The sequence below is a fragment of the Pipra filicauda genome, unplaced genomic scaffold, assembly GCF_003945595.2.
Source record: "Pipra filicauda isolate LSUMZ 115617 unplaced genomic scaffold, ASM394559v2 scaffold135_size2527700_pilon, whole genome shotgun sequence".
NCBI classification, from domain to species: domain Eukaryota; kingdom Metazoa; phylum Chordata; class Aves; order Passeriformes; family Pipridae; genus Pipra; species Pipra filicauda.
The window spans coordinates 433,009-452,875 of NW_024103829.1; the positions used below are offsets into that span (position 1 = coordinate 433,009).

General features: G+C 35.8%; 1 protein-coding gene across 3 annotated transcripts in view; it reads left to right on the forward strand.

Annotated features, from left to right (window-relative positions):
• Nucleotides 1–19,867, forward strand: part of COL11A1 (collagen type XI alpha 1 chain) — a 136,960-nt gene that overhangs the window by 8,868 nt on the left and 108,225 nt on the right. For all 3 annotated transcript variants that reach the window (XM_039378330.1, XM_039378328.1, XM_039378329.1), the window contains exons 2-4: nt 7,669–7,836; nt 12,690–12,903; nt 15,291–15,453. In XM_039378330.1, coding sequence (XP_039234264.1) covers nt 7,669–7,836; nt 12,690–12,903; nt 15,291–15,453 — 545 coding nt within the window. The remainder of the gene's footprint in view (nt 1–7,668; nt 7,837–12,689; nt 12,904–15,290; nt 15,454–19,867) is intronic.

Genomic DNA, 19,867 nt, shown 5'->3' on the forward strand with positions numbered 1-19,867 from the left:
AATAAAGAAAAAGGCATTGCTGAAGAATTATGATAACTCGAAGTTACCTGTTTATTTTATTGGAAAAACACATAATAATGTTAATTGTAAAAATACTGTTTACTATATCAAAAAAATGGAAAGGCAAAGTTACTAGGGGTATTAACAGTACGGCAAACACTGAGTTGCGCCCTCCATTTGCTAAGGTATATCTGTAAAGTAAATAGTGGCTTTTTTTTTTTCCCTTGAGTTTTGTTATTGTTTGCATTTAAAGCATGTCCTCCAGCATGCAATCTAGTAGCATCTTGCAAATTATGTGGGTGAACACAGCCTTTAAATAGGGAAGGGTCATTGGGCCTGAGCTCCCTCACAAAATTAAGAGACTAAGACCCAGGAGCTACCAGACCAAAATCTAAATATAATGGGATTTTAACTTCTTTGCTTTACTAGGTTTTGAACAGAAATAAAAATATTTTAGTTTAAATGAATCATCCCCTAAACAATTTCTTATGGGAATGAATTTTGTAGCCAGAAGTTGCCACTGCAGTCACTTTCCTGTCAATCCTGGAGAGTTCCACTTTGAGGCCTGACAATGAAGTCCTTCCTTCTGAAAATGCAGATGATTGTTTCCTGTATATACCCTATCTTCAATAACAGTCTTTCTTGAACTGTTTGGTCCTTAGGCACCAGCACCTTTATCTGCAGCTAAAAAATGCTTTGCTGTTCAGTTTATAGCAAGGCAATAAGTGTCAAGCTTGGTACACCCTATCTGAAAAGGTTCTGTGCTCTATTCCCACTGCAGCTTCTAAGTGTCTTACAGCACATTCAGTGTTAAATAGAAGAAAACTCAAGGTGTGACCTTTAGATAAGTCCATTCTGACTTCCATGGTTTTCTTTTAAGGAATAATCGAACTCATTCAAAAGTTCTCAGTTCAATGAATAATATGTTTTCAATCTGCATGTATACCAAGTCTACTGAGGACCAGTGCATACATGTGGGATGAGATGATTCTAAATGTTTGACGCCTTCAGATCTGAGTAAGTCATGAGATACTGAGTGAGATCCACACCAGTGTGCAATTGCAGCCACTCGTGGAATTGACACATAAACTGCTTCTCAGTACAGCTTTACATAGGTTAGAAATCTGTCTGGGAGCCAACTAGCTTAGGTGGGTCAAAAAGATTTCTGAAAAAGCACAAGTAGGTGGTTAAGTTTTTCTTCTGAAAAAAAGTTTCCAGTAATAGAATGTTCAGGTAGTTTTCTATGAATGAAACGAATATAACACAGAATTTGTCAATTTATTTGTGACTGCAGCAGACTTAAATTACTACATGGAAGCTGATATGTATGCTAAGAAACAGGAGCTCAAGTTTTTTGTATGCTTAAGTGTCAATTTATTGACATAGACACATTAGCTACTTAGAGTCATACAGGACAGAACATTCTACTTACATGAAACAATACAGCTCTATTTTCTGTATGTGTTAATTACCTAACATTTACATACCTAGCATTTACAGTAATGTCACTCACTAACTTGATTTGAGTAAAACTTCTTAAAAAAGCGTGTTGTAAATCAAAACGTTTTCATAAATGAAAATTCATTAAAATAAAGATAATTAACTTTAAAATGTGATTGTAGCTAGAAAGATAGTATGTATAGATTTTAGTCTTTTATCTGAAGTTATTGTGGCTGGTATAATTCCAAAGATTACATTGCTGCCATTAGATGCACTGTTGATCCATCTTTTTTGGGTTCTGTACAGTTTACCTTTGCAGTGTCAGATGGGCTTTGTTACAATGCAGAAATTTAATGGTGGCCACTGAAGCAGAAACAAGGAATTTTATTAAGGTACCTTTTACTAGGGTACTAAGTTCACCATGATCTCAGTTACAGACAGGATACATATTTAATAAAATAAGATATTATTAAACACTGTTTATTTAGTTACTCTCTACATTTAAATAAATCCGGATGTAATGAACCCGACATGACCATTTCAATGCAGATTTTCTTGCATTTGTTGCAACTTGTCCCTGTCTTGTAAAGTACATTCTTGCCTAGGGTTATGGATCACCTGCAAGAAGCATTCCTGTGGAGAGATGGGGAATTGCTAAGCACTTTTACTGAAAACTGGGGTCATCCTTGAGACAAGGAGACTGGATGTCACATATTGCATAAGTCATCAGCACAGACTATGTGTCCAAAGGACTTCAGTTTCTGCACTGTTGTACAGTTTCTCAGTCCCTCCTTTCTCTGATATCATGACTTGTTATGGTACCTGGGAACCTCCACCATGGGCAGTTTCCACCAAGAGAAAGGCAGAGCCATGTTATGTAATAGATAACTCAAATATCAAGAAATCTAAGTGAAGGAAGCAAGTCCTCTGGACTTGAATAATGTGTGTTATTTACATTTGTGACATAACATATCAGCAATGAATCTGCTGTTTTCATCAGATTCTGTTTAACTCCAGAAGATACGACATTGAGCGATGGCAGTAGTTGTTGGGTGTAATGCAACAGAAAGGTATCATAATTTGATCCATATGTGTAGTATTAGTATTAATAGGAATGATATATCACAAGTTTTGTTTCAGTTTAGAGATTGTGGAGTGCAGTGAAAGCTGTGATGTTTTTAACTACATGATAATAATGTTCTTTTTCAGTCTTTAATAGCATTATATTTTTACAATATGTGGTTATTATTTCATTTAATAGAATGCATTGTCATAGCCTTTAGAACAAATGTATCATTGTATATAGAGAAAGTCTAGGCTTGAAAATGCTAACCAAAATTGGTAGTCAGTTTTTACTTACCTTCCTCCTTTCCAAATAAACAGAAAACACATGAAATTTCCCTCATGTTGTTGACTCTTGATAATCTTTCCTGACCCAGCAGTGTAAAAGTGTGATCTAGCATCCAGTTTACAACTACTCAACTCCACTGAATTCTTTCTATTTCCAGCAGAGATATGCTGACAGAAGTTTGGGGTGTTTTTTACTTTCTTCTTTTTAATTTATGTGCTCTTACACATGTTTTAGTACCATTTAAAGTAGCTGAGAACATTTTACATTTCTGTCAACATCTTTTTGTTCCCCCTAAGTTTCCTATTTAGTTACAATAGAAGAAAGCTAAAAGGAAAGCAAAGGAAGATTGAATATGGTTTTGAAGCTATATTTAATATGAAATGCTTTGGACCAAATATTCTTATCCATACCACTATAAATATGGAAGCTCGTTGAGTGAATGGATGACAGGAAGCTCAACATGAGCCAACAGTGTGCCCAGGTGGCCAAGAAGGCCAATGGGATCTTGTCCTGTATCAAAAATAGCGTGGCCAGCAGGAGCAAGGAAGTGATCCTTCCCCTGTACTCTGCGTTGGTGAGGCCACACCTTGAGTATTGTGTTCAGTTCTGGGCCCCTCAGTTCAGAAAGGATATTGAGGTGCTGGAGCGGGTCCAGAGAAGAGCAACAAGGCTGGTGAAGGGACTAGAGCATAAGTCCTATGGGGAGAGGCTGAGGGAGCTGGGGTTGTTTAGCCTGGAGAAGAGGAGGCTCAGAGGTGACCTCATCACCGTCTATAACTACCTGAAGGGAAGTTCTAGCCAGGTGGGGGTTGGTCTCTTCTCTCAGGCACTCAGCAATAGGACAAGGGGGCACGGGCTTAAGCTCCGCCAGGGGGAATTTAAGTTGGATATCAGGAGAAAATTCTTTACAGAGAGAGTAATCAGGCATTGGAATGGGCTGCCCAGAGAGGTGGTGGATTCACCATCCCTGGAGATTTTTAAACGCAGATTGGACGTGGCACTGAGTGCCATGATCTAGTAAATGGAGTGGATTTGGACCAAGGGTTGGACTCGATGATCTCGGAGGTCTTTTCCAACCCAATCGATTCTATGATTCTATGATTCTATGATTCAGTCATACCACAGTATTTGGCTCTACAATTTTAAATATTGCAAGTTACAAGTTATTTTGGGTCTTAAGATATTATACCACTAATTTTTGTTCATGTGCTTTATCTTCTTTTTATTTGAAAACCAGGGACTTATGATGGAGTTAAATGATTAACAGTTTGGTATCTTGAAAGATACTGGAACACTCAGGTTCCCATCTCATGCAATTCTGTTTTCCAAAAAGGGATTTCTGAATAATTCACCTTTGCCATACCAAAAATCCCATAATTTTTAAACACTTCTCCTCTGGCTACTACTGTGCAGTCTTTCAGTGGCAGTGAAAGTTGCACATGTCTCTCTGAACTCTTTTGAATCAAGGACATATGCTGTTGAACTTTGCACTATAATCATTAGTGAGAAGAATAATCCCCTGCAGTTGGTTTTATATCAGTGGAAAAGTAGCAGAGTGGAAACTTGCATTTTGATTGTAGTCTGAAACTCAGGAGAGCTTAGGCTGAAAACTGCAGGCTTGCCCTGATGAACACAATCTTCTTTTCACAGGGTTATCTTGGGACTTTGGCTCTCCTGCAAGAGGTGGCCTTGAAGTAGCAGTGCAGCATGGCCATAAACATCTGCATAAGGGACCTATTTTCTGCATCTGGATCTTGTATTTTGTCGAATTTGCCTGGCAAACAGTTGAGTTTTCAAAGCTGATGTCTAAGTTTCATAAGGAGAATTAACTGCATCCCAAGAACTGGGGAACTGTTTGCATGATGCTTATTTGTTATTTCCTTGCCATCTGAAATTTTGGCACCAAATTGGAAAGATGCAAAAGCATTACATCATATAATATTAATCTGCAGTTTTCTTTACTTTTTCAGAAAATTATCCAAGGAAATTAAATAGAAGGTAAATCATTTAGGAAAGCTGTTTTATGCGCTGCAAGGAAGGTCTTGTGGGAGACCCTTGATTTGTCAATATATGGGTTATATTAATGTTGCCCCATGTAAGTACAAGCTGTAATCTTAGTTTCTGGGCCACACAGACAGGCAAACTGTATGCCCTTAGCATTGGTGCTCTTTCTGGTTATTTCTTCCCATTCCCAGAACTCATGTGGGAGCAGCATGCTAGAGAAGAGGCAGTTTTCAGGAAAAATGGAAGCTCTCAGGATACAGTGATGCTGAGCACTGCAGAACCTATGAAAACTGGCAGAGAGAAGCCATAGTTTCAGGTGAAAGCTTCCAGACTATGCTCTTCTCTGACTGTGAGTCATCTTCCTACCTCCCTCCCTGGTCTTCTGTGCAAGCAGTGTTGGCTGTGGGAGGACTTCTCATTGTCCTTTACACTTGAACAGGTTACCTCTAACCAGTGAGGGCCTACGCTGCAGTTTTTCAAGAGCTGTTCATTTTAGACTGTATTCCTACACGTGTGTTCTGTGGCAACAGCATCTATTGCTTTCTGTATATGCACTGAGCAGATTATCTGCACAGTGAGCTCATCAAGAATTTGGAGACTGATGTAGTGGCAACACGGTCAAGCCTACTGAATGCTTGTTCCAACCGCTGCAATAGTTACAGGAGATATATTAAAAAATCCTGAAATTCCCTGAGACAAAATTTCTACTAGCAAAAAGAGGGGTCTTCTGCAGAAACCTCACTATATGGTAGCACTAGGCATGATGCAGGAGGAGTCATGCATCTTTTACGTTCCTGTCCACTTTATCTAAAGACTTCTAAAAAACCACTTTACTTTATTAATGCTGTTTGAAGTGGCTGTCTGAAATCTTTGATATAAATTAGGGAAGCAGTTTCTGTTACTTGTGATCTGTATGTATTTAATCGGTCAGCCACCTTGTCTTTGGAGATAGACTAATTACCTTTTTTTACGTTAATTACTTCATGGAACTTGTCATTTCTGTAGAAATTGTTACTTCATCTAACTTGTCATTTCTATGACAAATTACACTTCTAGAAATTCTTTTAAACTGACTAGTTCTTTTGCTATTTTATGTTTTGTGAATCACAGTTTGCAGAAATAAATAAATAGTCAGCTGTGGACTATTAGCAAGAATGTTTGTTCTTATTATTTGGAATTTGTGGTTTAAAGATTGTCCTATTATTATTCTGTTTCTTGTCTGGAGGTTTTTTAGCAAGAGAACTAGCAGGGAGTAATGAATAATCTTGTTTATGGGTCTCCCAGTCAGCCAGGCAAAGAAAGGCCATTATTCTAAAAAATAATGAAGAATCTGGTGCAAATTATAGAAAAGAGCAAAGGAAAAAGGAATGTAGCAGTGGTTGACTTATACAGCGAATTGGAATTTTTACTAATATTTCTAGTGACTGGTTCTACGTTACTTTACTGGTTCAAATTATTATAAGTAAAGCAAAAATAGGCATCAGTTACCAGGAAAAAAGAGTGGGAGTTCCTTCAGTATGGTAGTGACTAGAATTGCGTGGAACACCTATAGAAAATACATTATATCCATTAAAATTTTTTTGTCAGTACTCAACAGAGAGGTAAGACTAATACTTGGCCTGTGTTTTTACAGTCTTCCACTTTTTTGCAAATAGCTGTTCAAATAGTTGAATATTCATCCGCAGTGGTATTTTGGGCCTTACGTTGATATTTTGTTCACATGTAAAGTGAATGATAGCAGGCAATAAATCAGCTGTAATTAATGCCACAGTGCAGTTCAAGGATGAAGTAAGGTCAAATTTACCAAGCACATTTCTCAGCTTTCACAGTGAAAGTCATGTAAAACTTTGCCTGTCCAGATAAAGTGGTTATGAATTTGCCGATGTAAAAACTGCAGAACAGAATCAGAGAAAAAAAAAGTCTATTGAAATTCTGTTTCCACTCAGAAAAATACATTAGCTAAGGGATCCATAGGGAGCATGACAATGAGCACCTTAATTTTTCCCAAGATGTGTAATTTACAAACTGTTTTCTCTCACTGCCTCTGTTGAAGTGCTTGTCCATCCAGTTCCTTGTCCTTTTACCACAGAGAACTTTTATAGCTTAAGGCTTTGTTGTTGGCTTTCTATACGTATTTGTATACATATATATGCTTTCTTGTTTGCTTTAATTTGCATCAATGTGAGTGCAGTAACAGCTCTGGATTTCAACTTTAAATTGCTGAGCACAAATGGAATTTTATTGTACTTGGTCTCGAAAGTACAAACCACATCCATTTGCATTTTAACTTGGAAATAATGGAATATGTGATTCAGTCCATTCAGTCCTTGCAGGCAAAGCAGGTACATTTTTCTTCCTCTAACTGGATGAGAAATTAGTTTAGCTGCTTCCTTATCACTTTGTGTCTGAGAAAGACGTTATATATAATCAGATTATATTTTAATGTTAGCAACAGATGATTTTCTGGTAGCAGATTATTGGCACTTGAATGTTTCTGAAACTTTTGTGCTAACTTTGAAAATCAGTTCCACTTCTTAAAAATCACATATTAAAAGTGTGTATTGTAAGTTTCAATCACCAAGACTCCGCGTTTGCAAAATGATGATTTTCCATGTGTAGTCAAGTAGTTTGAAAATCTAATCATAAAAATTATGTTGGACGGGATGAACATCTACATATTTAAAAATGAATAATCCTGTTAAAATATTATTATGGTGTAGGAGTAATGTGCAATAAATCAAAATAGAATGCAGCTACTGCTTGGATTACACACACGCTTTTACAATGAAATTCGTATCCTTTTTGGAGGCTGTGTACTGGAGACATGCAAGATGAGTAATTCTTTTTGTTGATTTTTTTTTTTCCTTTGTCAGCTGAACCCGTTGATGTGCTAAAAGCATTAGAATTTCACAATTCACCAGAAGGAATATCAAGAACAGCAGGATTTTGCACAAACAGAAGGAATTCAAAAGGATCGGATGTTGCTTACAGAGTTTCAAAAACTGCACAGCTGAGTGCCCCAACAAAGCAGCTGTACCCAGGTAAGATTGTCAGAAAGCTGTTACTTTACTGCCTGTGTTTTTATGGTATCTAAAGCACATCATCAGTACCACTTGTGTTATTCCTAAGTGGGAATATGGGCCTCTATATGTAATTAAGTTTTTATTGGCTTCAGTTATAAAGCTCTTTGTCAAATTATGTCACTGCCAGAATTGACTTGTAAGTCATATCACCTGTTCTTTCATGATGCTATCTGGTGGAAACCTCGTGTAGTGGCTTTGGCAAGTTTCCTTCTGTTTTGGCAGGCCATTCTAAAGTAGTAGTACTTCCTGGAGTATTACTACAATGATAGGAGTGAGTTGTCATTGGCCATTGCAAAGTCATTCCCAGAAGTACCATCTTTTAAGAATTGCCTCAGAGTATCTGGGTACTTGGGGGACTAAACAAGGCTAATTGTGGATAGCTGATAATCTGATTCCATCTTCTCTCAAATTTCTCCAAAATGAAATAGTCAGATTTTGAGAAAGATTCTTTGGATGTTGCAGAGAGACTTTTATTGCATTATTTTGCTGTCACTTGTCACTTGACTCAAACTGTTGAGGGAATTAATAGTAAGAATATTAAAAACCAAAATCATGAAACATACAAATTTTCTGTTTTGACACATCATGCAGAGTTTGAACAAGTCTGTCTATAAACATATAGATTAGATGAGGCAAAGAAAAATACTTTTTTTTTGTCTTTCGAAGTAGCAATCACATAGATATCACCCAGATCTCTAAAAGGGTTAAACAGGCTTTATTTTGTAGTAATATTTTGTTCCCAGAGCAACATGAGAAACAGCTCTACACAGTTCAAGTGCAATTTACATGTTCCCTTAATTCATCATTTTATTATTGATGGAAAATCAAAGCACAATTCACTACTTATATAATATTTATAGTATTTTTTAACGCAGTTCTTCATGTTTGAATATATCCTCTCAACTAAGTTGGATGTAGTTGACAGAGCTATCCAGCTGAAAATATCATTCACTGAACGGCACATTAGTCTATAATGTCATGCTGTACACATGCTATGTTTGCAATTAAATACTTCTTCACCTTAGTAAGGATAGCAGAATAGGGACTGCTCTTTCTTTAAAAAAAAAAAAATGCAAAAATGCTCCACTGTATTTCCTTACAAGGAAAGGCTGAGGGTGTTGGGCCTGTTCGGCCTCGAGAAGAGACGACTGAGAGGGGACCTCACTAATGCGTATAAATATCTAAAGCAGGGGTGTGAAGAGGATGAAGGCAGGCTCTGCTCCAGGGTGCCAACCACTAGAACACGAGGCAATGGGCAGAAACTGATGCACAGGAAGTTCCACCTGAATATGAGGAAGAACTTTTGTACTGTGCCAGAGACCACACACTGGCCCAGAGAGATTGTGGAGTCTCCCTCACTGGAGATATTCCAGAACCACCTGAATGCAATCCTGCGTCATGTGCTCTCGGATAGACCTGCTTGAGCAGGGAGGTTGGACCAGATAACCCACTGTGGTCCCTTCCAACCTTACCCATTCTTTGTTTCTGAGATTATGTATTGAAAAACTGCACAAGTTGCACAGTGTAATAAGCTGGCACCTTTATAGTCTGAGTTTTATAATGTGTGTAATTGAAACAAAGTGGTTCAACAAAAAGCTTTAAATGAGTATTCAAATACAACTGAACAGAAGATTAAACTGACTTGGAATCACTGTTATTTTTTTAAAAAAAGTTTAGAGCAGTGCAAACACCTTCTGCTAAATCAAAGCCTGAGAATCTAGAGCTGGAAGTGTGAGAGCTTGGGTTGATTGGCACTTATTCATGAATCAGATTGTAGTATAAAGAGGAAATCTGGCAGCTGCAGTTATAACTGTTCTTATGATTCTTGAATGCCAGAACATATTGGCTGACATCTAAATTTCTATAACCTTTGACTGTCATAATTTAGGTACTCTTCTTATTCATGCTTTTAGTTTCTGCTTTACAATGGGAATGAGTTTTCTTGATTTTACCAATTCGTCGTAACACTTCTGCGTGCAGCAGACAAAGAAAAGCATTGCTCACCCACAGTATAAAACTTTGCTTAATACAGGAAAATGTCCTGCTATCCTTTACATTAGTAAAAAAGCATTGAAACAATTTTTGGGAGGTGATTATGGTAATTCCTTTTGAGTCTTGTGGAATAAGCATCCTCTCTCCTGACCACAAGAAATCTTCCTTTTTCAGAATATTCTTAAAGATATTTTAGTGATCATGTCCCTTTTTCTTAGTGCTCTGTAACAGTAGAAAGACTATAGAAGATATCCAAGATAAGATCAAGTGGTGAAATATCATTTTAACTTAACAATACAAGCTGTAATGCATCCCATCCTTACTTTCATCTGACTCCTGTAACTCATCAGGAATCAAAATATATCCAGCAATATATCCATCTATTAAAAATATGAATTTAGTAATATTTACCAAATTCCCAAAATATAATAGGCTTTGATTGCACTGGCTGGAAGGCAGTATATAATTGTAATGATAACTGCTTAGATTTAGTTGTACAGTTTGTTTACATGCTCTTAGTTATCATTTACAAAAGCATATAGGAATAACCCAGGTGCATACAAAGATTTTTCTAGATAGTTTCCCTCCAATTGTTATTTTTAGTTATTGTTCAAATAGAACCGTCCCAATAAACAAGAAATTTAAAAGCACTTGAGAAGACTTCAACATTTGGGAATATTATGTCATAGAAGTGATGACAGAAACTACTGAACTGAGGCACATGACTTATTTTCAGTCACTTTTCTTAGAAAGCTCCCAGTTTTATGTCAATAGGATTTTATCAGTTTGAAGAGCACATGCCCAGACAAGCTAAATTAGTATCACCTGCCTTAAGCATTTTCAACATATCTTTCAGATTAACGGTGCAGATAGGGCAAGTGTTCAGTGCTTCTTGAATAGTTTCTTTGGCCTTTGTTGACAGTTGTCTTCTCTTTTCCATTTTTTTGTCATCTATTTGCTCTGACATTAAAAGGTATAACATACAGTTTAATTTATTCTGCTTTACCTTGTCATGAGAAACCTTTACCACCATTTACTCACCAGAGTAAATGAAATGTTTCATATTTATTGAGCTTTGATCCCTTCAAAATAAGATGTCAAAATGACGTATAAACATAGCCTGTATTACTAGAGTGTTTCAAAAACCTTCTATAAAAAAAAGTAAAAAACCAGTAGAAAGCACACAAAATGTCATTGCAGCAGACAATATAATAAGTGTAAGTTTTCTGTTTTAGAAGAGTAATGTATCATTTAAAGCACAAGGGAAGTTCTATGTGTTTTGTTTTCATATTGTAATTGAAGAAGTAGAAACTTGTCTTCACAGAATACTCTAGAATCTTTAAAGACTTTTCCCACAATACTTGTCTTGGAAAAAATCTTGCATTTTCTCCATTAGAAGAAGAAATTCCTAAATCAGAGTTTGATGAAGTTTTACGTACTTTTATTAATTACAAAAATGCAGCATGTTATTTTATTAGAGCTTACTCTATTATTATATTAAAATTTTTAAGAACAGTTTGTCCACTCTCATGCATACAAAGTTGCATTGCCAATGTTATTATTAGATTCTTATCTATTTCTTGTATGTCAAATTGTACCTGAAGCCACATGGATCCAGATCCAATATTCTTAATTTTAGAATCTCAGTCTTACACTTTGTTTGTTATTAAGCCTAATAGAGTTTCACATCAAGTGAAATGCAGATTTACCACAAGATTCAATGGGAGCAGTATTTCAGTACTTCCTTTATAAACAACCAATATTCATTTTTCATTTTGTTTGGTTTTAGTTGTAAAGGTGGGAACAATATTTGATGTATCATCTATATTTCAAAGCGAAAACATCAGGAAATAAATGAAAATTGGTGTTCTTTGGTTTTGCCTAAATCTCCCATTAAATAAAACTAGTTAAATATTTTTTCAATGTTATGCATAATGTAATGCTAGAAAGACTCAAATATATGTTGTAAGAGAGAAACTAAAATAAGTGGTTATCAAGGGCTGTTAAAGTGCCTGGAAGTGTATTTGCTATAGCACAGATGCTTATTATGTTGAGTGAAATTGTAGTGCACACTTTTAAATTAGAAGATTGCTAAACAAAAGATGAATAAAAAATAATGAATGTAAAACTATGGTGGTTCTTTCATATATTGTATTATTACAGGAATTCACAATAGATTTAGAGCACCTCTCCACAAAGGAGAGAGAGCTGGCGTTGTTCAGCGTGAAGAAGAGAAGGCTTTGGGGAGACCTCACTGTGGCCTTCCAGTACTTAAAGGGGGCTCATAAAAGAGAGTGAGGGGCTATTTACACAGACACGTAGTATAGGACAGGGAGAATCAGTTTTAAAGAGGAGAGAGTAGGATTAGATGTTAGGAAGAAATTCCTTACTCAGAGGGTGGTGAGGCACTAGAACAGGTTGCCTGGGGAAGTTGGGGATGCCCCAACTCTGGAAGTGTTGAAGGCAGGTTGGATGGGGCCCTGAGCACCCTGGTCTGGTATGTGGCAGCCCTGCCCATGGTGGGGGTTGGCACTAGGTGAGTTTTAAGGTCCCTTTAAAACCAAACCATTCTATGGTTTACAAATTATGTTTTTAAGAACCATTAAGGTATATCTTTCAGGAATTAAAGTGAGACCACAGTGAAAAAAAAGATAGAAAAAATTTTCCTAATATAATTTTTTATGTACTTGCTTTTGAGAATTAGAAAACCCCAACAGTTTGTATGCTGGATCCTCTGTGCTTATGGAAAAAATTTAAACTTTTCAAAAATGGTTTCATCTTTTCTCTATTTATAGCTGTATATATAACTTTGTTTACAGGTGGAGATTTTCCAGAAGATTTTTCAATATTAATGACAGTAAAACCTAAAAAGGGTATCCAGTCTTTCCTTCTGTCTATCTATAATGAGCAAGGAATTCAGCAAGTAGGTGTTGAAGTTGGTAGATCTCCTGTATTCCTGTTTGAAGACCAAAATGGAAAACCTGCCCCAGAAGACTATCCACTTTTCAGAACAGTCAACATTGCTGATGGCAAGTAAGTATAAAATTTTAAAGTGAGAAACAATGCCACAGACCACTGTGTGGGTGCTTATGGTATTTACAAATGTTTTCTTAAATATTTAAATGAATCAGGAATGTGGTTTCTAGCTAGTTTGACTGCTGTGGTACAAAATCAGAGAACCTTTGCAGCAGAATACAGTTCCAGCTTCAAATGTTGTATACAGCTACAAATAAAGCAAACTACCTTTCTTGTTTGCCATTTCTATAAATGAAGAGTGAGGAAATAGTCATAAAAGTTAAACCCACCAAAACTAAATCTACGAAGATTCTTCCTGTGCAATCTAGAAAGAAACTGTTTTCAAAAGGTCTCAAGGAATAGTCCACTAGAAGAATTGTCTGGTCCATTTGAAGGTGGTAGGCAGAGTGAAGACAAGTTGACAAAACGGCATAGAATTTCTCCTATCCCAAGCCAAAAGATCAGTAAGATGGTTTGAGATATATATGTGTAATGAAATCAGGGAAGAAGAATCTGGACAATTAATCTGCAGTGCTGCAAGGACTTACGCTGCACCCCCAGTAAAGGAATTAATCTCAAACACCAGTTGCATTATTAAGGCAGTTGTTAATTTTTGATAGCTTTGTAGATGAGCAGTCATTCTCTGGGAATGTCATTCCAGTGCTTGTAAAAGGACATTCGTTCTTTCAAAAACTTTTTATTTACTGTGCTTCAGTCCAGGAAGAGCAGCCACAGCCTTCAGAGATGCACAGAAATGAATATTACTAAAGCAAAAGAAAACAAATCAGTAAGGAAGGGTCAAAACTGAACTGTAATGAATTACGTTTATAAAGCAATAAAGGAGGAAAAAAAAGTAATTGTCTTCTTGGCCCTGTATTACCAGACAATGGATTTACACCACAAAACCTAAACTTGATGCATTTCCCTAGCAGAAGGAGTGTTAAAACAAAGGAGCAAACTTTTTTTTAATTGACTTCTGCTAAATAACAGAGATTTTACATAGATTTCAGAATTTCCCCCAAAATGTTGAGAAACTGACAAAAACTAAGAAATAAAAATGAACTTGGTTTGGTACGATTTCCTGCAGTGAGATTATACAACTTCTAAATCAACTGGAGTAAATCCTGTCCACAGTGAGCCATGATTTGATGCTTTCAGCTTCTACATGCTTTCAAAAGATAGGCTGACAACTTTCTTCTGACTCAGCTATTTTATGAAGGATCTAGGACAACAATCTTCATCTCAAAATGAGAGATATATTTAAAAAGTGTGAACAGTGTAATGTGCCTGAGGATGCATGGCCAGTTTGCTTTTATAATGATAATGTTTAACCGCGTTCCAGAGAAAACATGGAATTACAGTTCTGGCTCAGTGATACTGTTTAGCAGTCAGATTCCATTAGCTTCAAGGTGTTCCTTTTGATACGCAGAAGCTCTTTGTAACGATCTAAGCTGTCTCTCTGATTTAGGCAACCTTAATGCCAAAAAAGCCAACTAAAATAATTTGATTCCAGCCTTCCTCCTACCAGTCACTAACATGACATACTTTGAAACTTTTTGCCCTGGTCTCTCAAAAATTCTTTAACACTTTGCTCCATGCTAGATTGCAGAGTGGTCTGCTCTTCCTCTTAGATCTTTGAGTTGAGAGAGGCTTACTAAATTAAAGTGGTCTGTCATGATTATTAATAAAGTCTTATAAAGGACATAGTAAAGTTGGGCAAATCATATTAAACTTTATTCTCAAATGTCTTTTAAAATAAAACACAGGCACTTGTCAGTATTGTGAATCACTTCATTCACTTTTTGGTGAATATTATGTATGCAAGGCTAATGTTGCAGAAATGGTGGCATTTGTAAGTATATGGATCTGGAAAAGCATCTATGTTGGAACTGCTGTACATATTTGAAAAACTATAGCTATGGGATACATTCAAATAAGCAAAGGAACATGGTAAAATTTTTGTGGTTTATTATACAGAACAAATGTTAAAATGTAAATAATAAATAATAAGCTGCTGGGTTAATTATATTTGCTCAAGTAATTCCTTAAGTAATTTGGAAAATCAAACACGAGTAAAAAAAAAAATCTGCTGTCAGATCAGTCACTCTATAAAATGTAAACACTTATAATTTTAGTTTGCTAATGTTCTTTGAGTAAAACTGCAGAGAAGGTCAGCTTGAACTTTATCTTACATAGGATATTCACAGTGACCTATGGATCAGATTCATTTGTGTTAAGGGACAGAATGTATATAGGAAATATTTAAAACTTTGTGCACATTTGTGCACGTATGAAAAAAGGAAATAAATGGAGACATTTAAAATTTTATCTGACTTAATAAGAACACAATGACAAAGTTTTAAAAACATAAATTACAGTAGAGTTGTGTTGTTTTTTTTTAATAGGTGGCATCGAGTAGCTATTAGTGTGGAGAAAAAGAGTGTTACAATGATTGTTGACTGCACCAAAAAAACTACAAAACCACTTGACAGAAGTGACAAAACAGTTGTGGATACCAATGGCATCACTGTCTTTGGAACCAGGATTCTGGATGAAGAAGTTTTTGAGGTACAAATCAATAATGAACAAATGATATTGAGTGATTTTGTGTTGAGTGAAGAGCTTAATACAAACCAGAATAATTTTTTAGGTCAAAAGCTGATCTAATATAGAAACTTTGATTTATAGAACCTGTTAGGATAGGCTGAAATTAAAGAGAAGTAAAACAGAGAAGTGTATTGTTGGAAGATTTGATGCATTTTTCTGTCCTTTAGATTATGTTGTGTCTGGAAGGGACTTGCTTTTTTTGTCTTTCTACCTAATATTGAGATACCTGAGATATTTAGGAGAATTAGTCTGGGAAAGTTGTGTAGTATGATACTGAATCATTTTCTTTCTGTCTCTCTTAAACATTTGCAGGTATTTGTGAATGCTAAGAATATTTGAGAGCAGGGCAGAAGGATCTGGAAAGTTTTCTGTGTAATATGAATCTGTTATAGTGTTTATCCCACTTATTACTCTTTCCAGTAAATGGAACATACTTTGGCAATAAGGACATATATGTTTCCATCATTTAGTGGCCAAGAAGTACATATAGGAAGGATAAAATACCTCTAAGGAAGTATGTGACTGCCAATCATGAGGCCTTTCTAGGTAGAATCCTTATGTCAACAATTATTTTTACAGGCTAATAATGAAGCTTCTTTAGATCTACACTATTGAGTTTCTTTTACAATATTGTTATAAAATTGTAAGATTTAAATTAAAACTGAAAAATAAGAAAATACAGATCAATAGTTAACTTACTTCATATACAAAACATCTGTGCTCCATTAATGTCCATTGTTGTAATCCTAGCTTTAAGCAGAACATGTGCTGGAGAAACTGCATAGGTATCAAGAAGGGAAATAAGAATTTTGGATGTAACATTGTGACACTGATTAACCATGAGCTTTTTGAATATGGAAATTTCTGTGATGATTCAATGGATCAACCAGTACGATATGTTTGGTATTTGCAGCCTAATTCACCTGTAGTCCCCAATACAGTTTGCACATCTGAGGGACATTATTTTCCACTTAAAGATTAATTCCGCTGGCGCTTTATCTGGGGTGTGACAAGGATTTTTGGTCTCTTCATGGCTAAATTACTTTCTATTTTCATTTTTATTTTTTTCTGAGGTCAGAAACCAAGTCCCACAATATGTGTGTTTGACAATAAATTGTCAAAATGTGTGCAATGTGAATATGCAATAGTAAAAATAATTCAGAAAAAATAAAATTAGATAAACTGATTTTTTTTTAGTGTTTTGCATGTGATTTTTAGATTATAACAGAAGCTAAGACAACAGGCCCTGGCTTGTTCTTGCAAAGTTTGTAACCATTTTAAAAGTTTTCAAAGAGGGAAGTGCACAATATCTAAACATTGATGTTTGGTTTCTTTTACTCAGTGCAATTGCTAAATAAAAACATCTTTCTTAAGTTCCAGAGGTGCTGAAATGATTGTAAATAGCTGTTTGAAAATAAATTTTGATGATATGTGCATATAAAGGGAGATACTATTTTAATCATTTGCATTAAGTAACATATTTAATAATGATAAACATTCTAGGGGCCTTTAGTTTCTGAAGATGTTGACTATTACAATATTATAGCTGTCCTTTAAATTTTAAACAATTTTAAATGTTAAATCATTCAAAAATATGTTAAAAAGAGATTAAAACCATGCCCATCGGAATACAGAAAGGTATGGGCTAACTAAGGAGTTAATAAAATGATAGTTCTGAAAATTTCCTGCTATGTCATTCTTTTGCCACAAAGATTATTAGCCATTCAGAAAGAAAGATGAAACTTTGATTTGAGTCATGACAAAGAATAACTATTTTAAGGCAAAATAATTCCTAGTCTAGCAGTTCCTCCTTAATAGTTTCCTCCATCCTTGCTTTTTGCAGTTGCATATGCAATTGCCTCTGCTCTTTCAATCCCTATAGAGGAAGAAGAGAACGGGAAGGATGTGGTAGAATGCAACTATTTTTTGGAAGAGTCAGTAAGTTTGGATGAAGACATAATTAGCAAATTAAAATTAGCACTTAAAATCAGGATTAGCAGATTAACTGGAGAAACTCAAAAATAACCCTACATTTTTCTTGAAGTCAGCATGGACATAAGAATATAACTTTAACAGAATATGATAGAATGAGTTAAAATTACTATTCTCTAAGGGTTTTTGTCACATGTGGAAGGATGAGAAAGGAAGGTAGTGGTAGTGATCCTCTGCCAAAATGTTTTGCTGAAATCTTCTACGCTGATGTGACAAGTTAGTGCTTCAATTCCAGCTGAGACCCACTAAGAAGAAAGATGTATTTGGACTCAAAAAAGAAATTGTGCCGCTATCTGTAGTCAGTTTAGAGGCTGAATCTTAACATTCAGTACTGAGAACAGCAGCATTTCAGTCTTTTTTTAACATCAGTGTACATTTCTGTACACTGTTCTTGTAATTGCTGGGGGTTTAAATTTAGTCTGAAGTCTTATTTAAATTAGAAGCTTGTGATCTTTGCTTTTGGGATGGGTTTCTTCTTTCTCTTTTACTGTAGAGCCACCATGGGTTCATTTATACCAATGTTCAGTTATCTGAATCTTTAGCTAAAAATTTGCCTATTGAAATTAGAATGTACCTCAAAGTTTAAGCCAAGTGCTGTGCCATATACATTTTTAATGAATCACAGAATCATAGAATATCCTGAGTTGGAAGGAACTCACAAGGATCATTGAGTTCAACTCCTGGCCCTGCACAGGACAGCCCCAAGAATCACACTGTATGCCTGAGAGTATTGTCCAAATGCCTTTTGAACTCTGTCAGGCTTGATTCTGTGTCCACTTCTCTGGGGAGACTGTTCCAGTGCCCAACTACCCTCTGGGTGAAGAAGCTTTTCCTAATATCCAACCTAAACCTCCCCTGTTGTTTCCTTGGGTCCTGTCACTGGTCATCATAGAGAAGAGATTGGTACCTGCCCCTTTATTTCCCCTTGTGAGAAAGCTGTAGACTGCAAGGAGGTCTCCCATCAGTCTCCTCTTCTCTAGGCTTCTCTAAGCCAAGTGACCTCTGTCCTTCAAAGTCTGGCCAAGCAAAACATAATCTAGTTCATTTTTAGTTTGTCTGCTGTTTTTCTGCTCTCTACACAGCATTCTTTTTGTTTTCATTAACAAGGCTTTATCCATCCCTTAGTTACTGCTGCTACAATTTCTAAAGTATTGTGCTGTTTCCTGAAACCTGCCTCCTGCTCAAGAGTGTTCTGGTTTTGTCTTAAATATTCTATTTTTCTCATTCATGGTAGCACAGAGTGATATTTGGTGATTCCACGGGTCTTCTTGTTAGTATTTCTGTGTTATGAACCTTGCTGTATCTTGGGACCACAATAGGCACTGAAGAAACACATAACACAATGTGTCTTATTCTGTGTGCAGGAAATTCCAGAAATTAAGTTATTTAGCCATGACATTACATTTAACTGTTTAAGACTTAAAACTGTATACAATAGGCTTTTTGTATGTCATATATTGCCTAAAAAGAAATACCTGTTGGAATTCACAGCTCTGAGTGTCAGAAGCACTAATATTGTATCCATGAATCATAAAGGCTGTTTTATCTTGGGTAATAATGATTTGATCACAGGAGCAGTGGAGCACTCTTCAGACTCCTCAAACTGAATGGAAATTTAAAAAGTGGAAATAATGAAGCTGTAGATAACTGTAATGAAATCTTGGGCTTCAAAAACCTACTAGTTGAATATGACAGTGTTTCTTTTTGGCTTGAACCAATTTATGCAGTGTAACACAACTGCAAAAAAACCAGTTGCACCTCTAAGGTAATTCACTGCCACTGAAAGCAGAGTTCAGCCCTGTCAGAACCAGTGCTGTGAACAGTTAGATACATCATATGTTCCTGTTCCCTTAGAGAGTGCACCTAAACCTCTGTGAATTCTTCTGTGTGCACATGAGTCAGAAACAGATATTATTACGTGACATTCTGAACTCCTGACAACCCAATTGTATCTTTTTTAAAAAAACAATAGCTTTTTCAGTCATATTGCTCTAACATATTTGCATGGACCATTCATTTAGAATCCTCAGAACAAATATTATTCCTGTGAGGAATGTTTCGCACTGACTTTAAAACAGTGTTGTATCACTGCGGAACAAATATTCTTTTTTGTTTCTAATTGCATTTTTTTGAATTTGTAATACAAGATGTAACAAAATTAAATTTTTGGCTATTTCCTTTTCTGGTTTTCTGTTCTTAATATTGAACTCCATTTTCTAGGTAGTTCTCCCATCTTTGTTCTGATTCTGGCAGTCTGACTATTGCTAAAGCAGGAATATGTTATAGTACACTGGGAAATTTTAAATGCATGTGTTCTAGTCAGTTGGACATGACTGCTTTGATGTAACTTTCCTATGATGACCTAAAATTTTAGAGTGAGTAG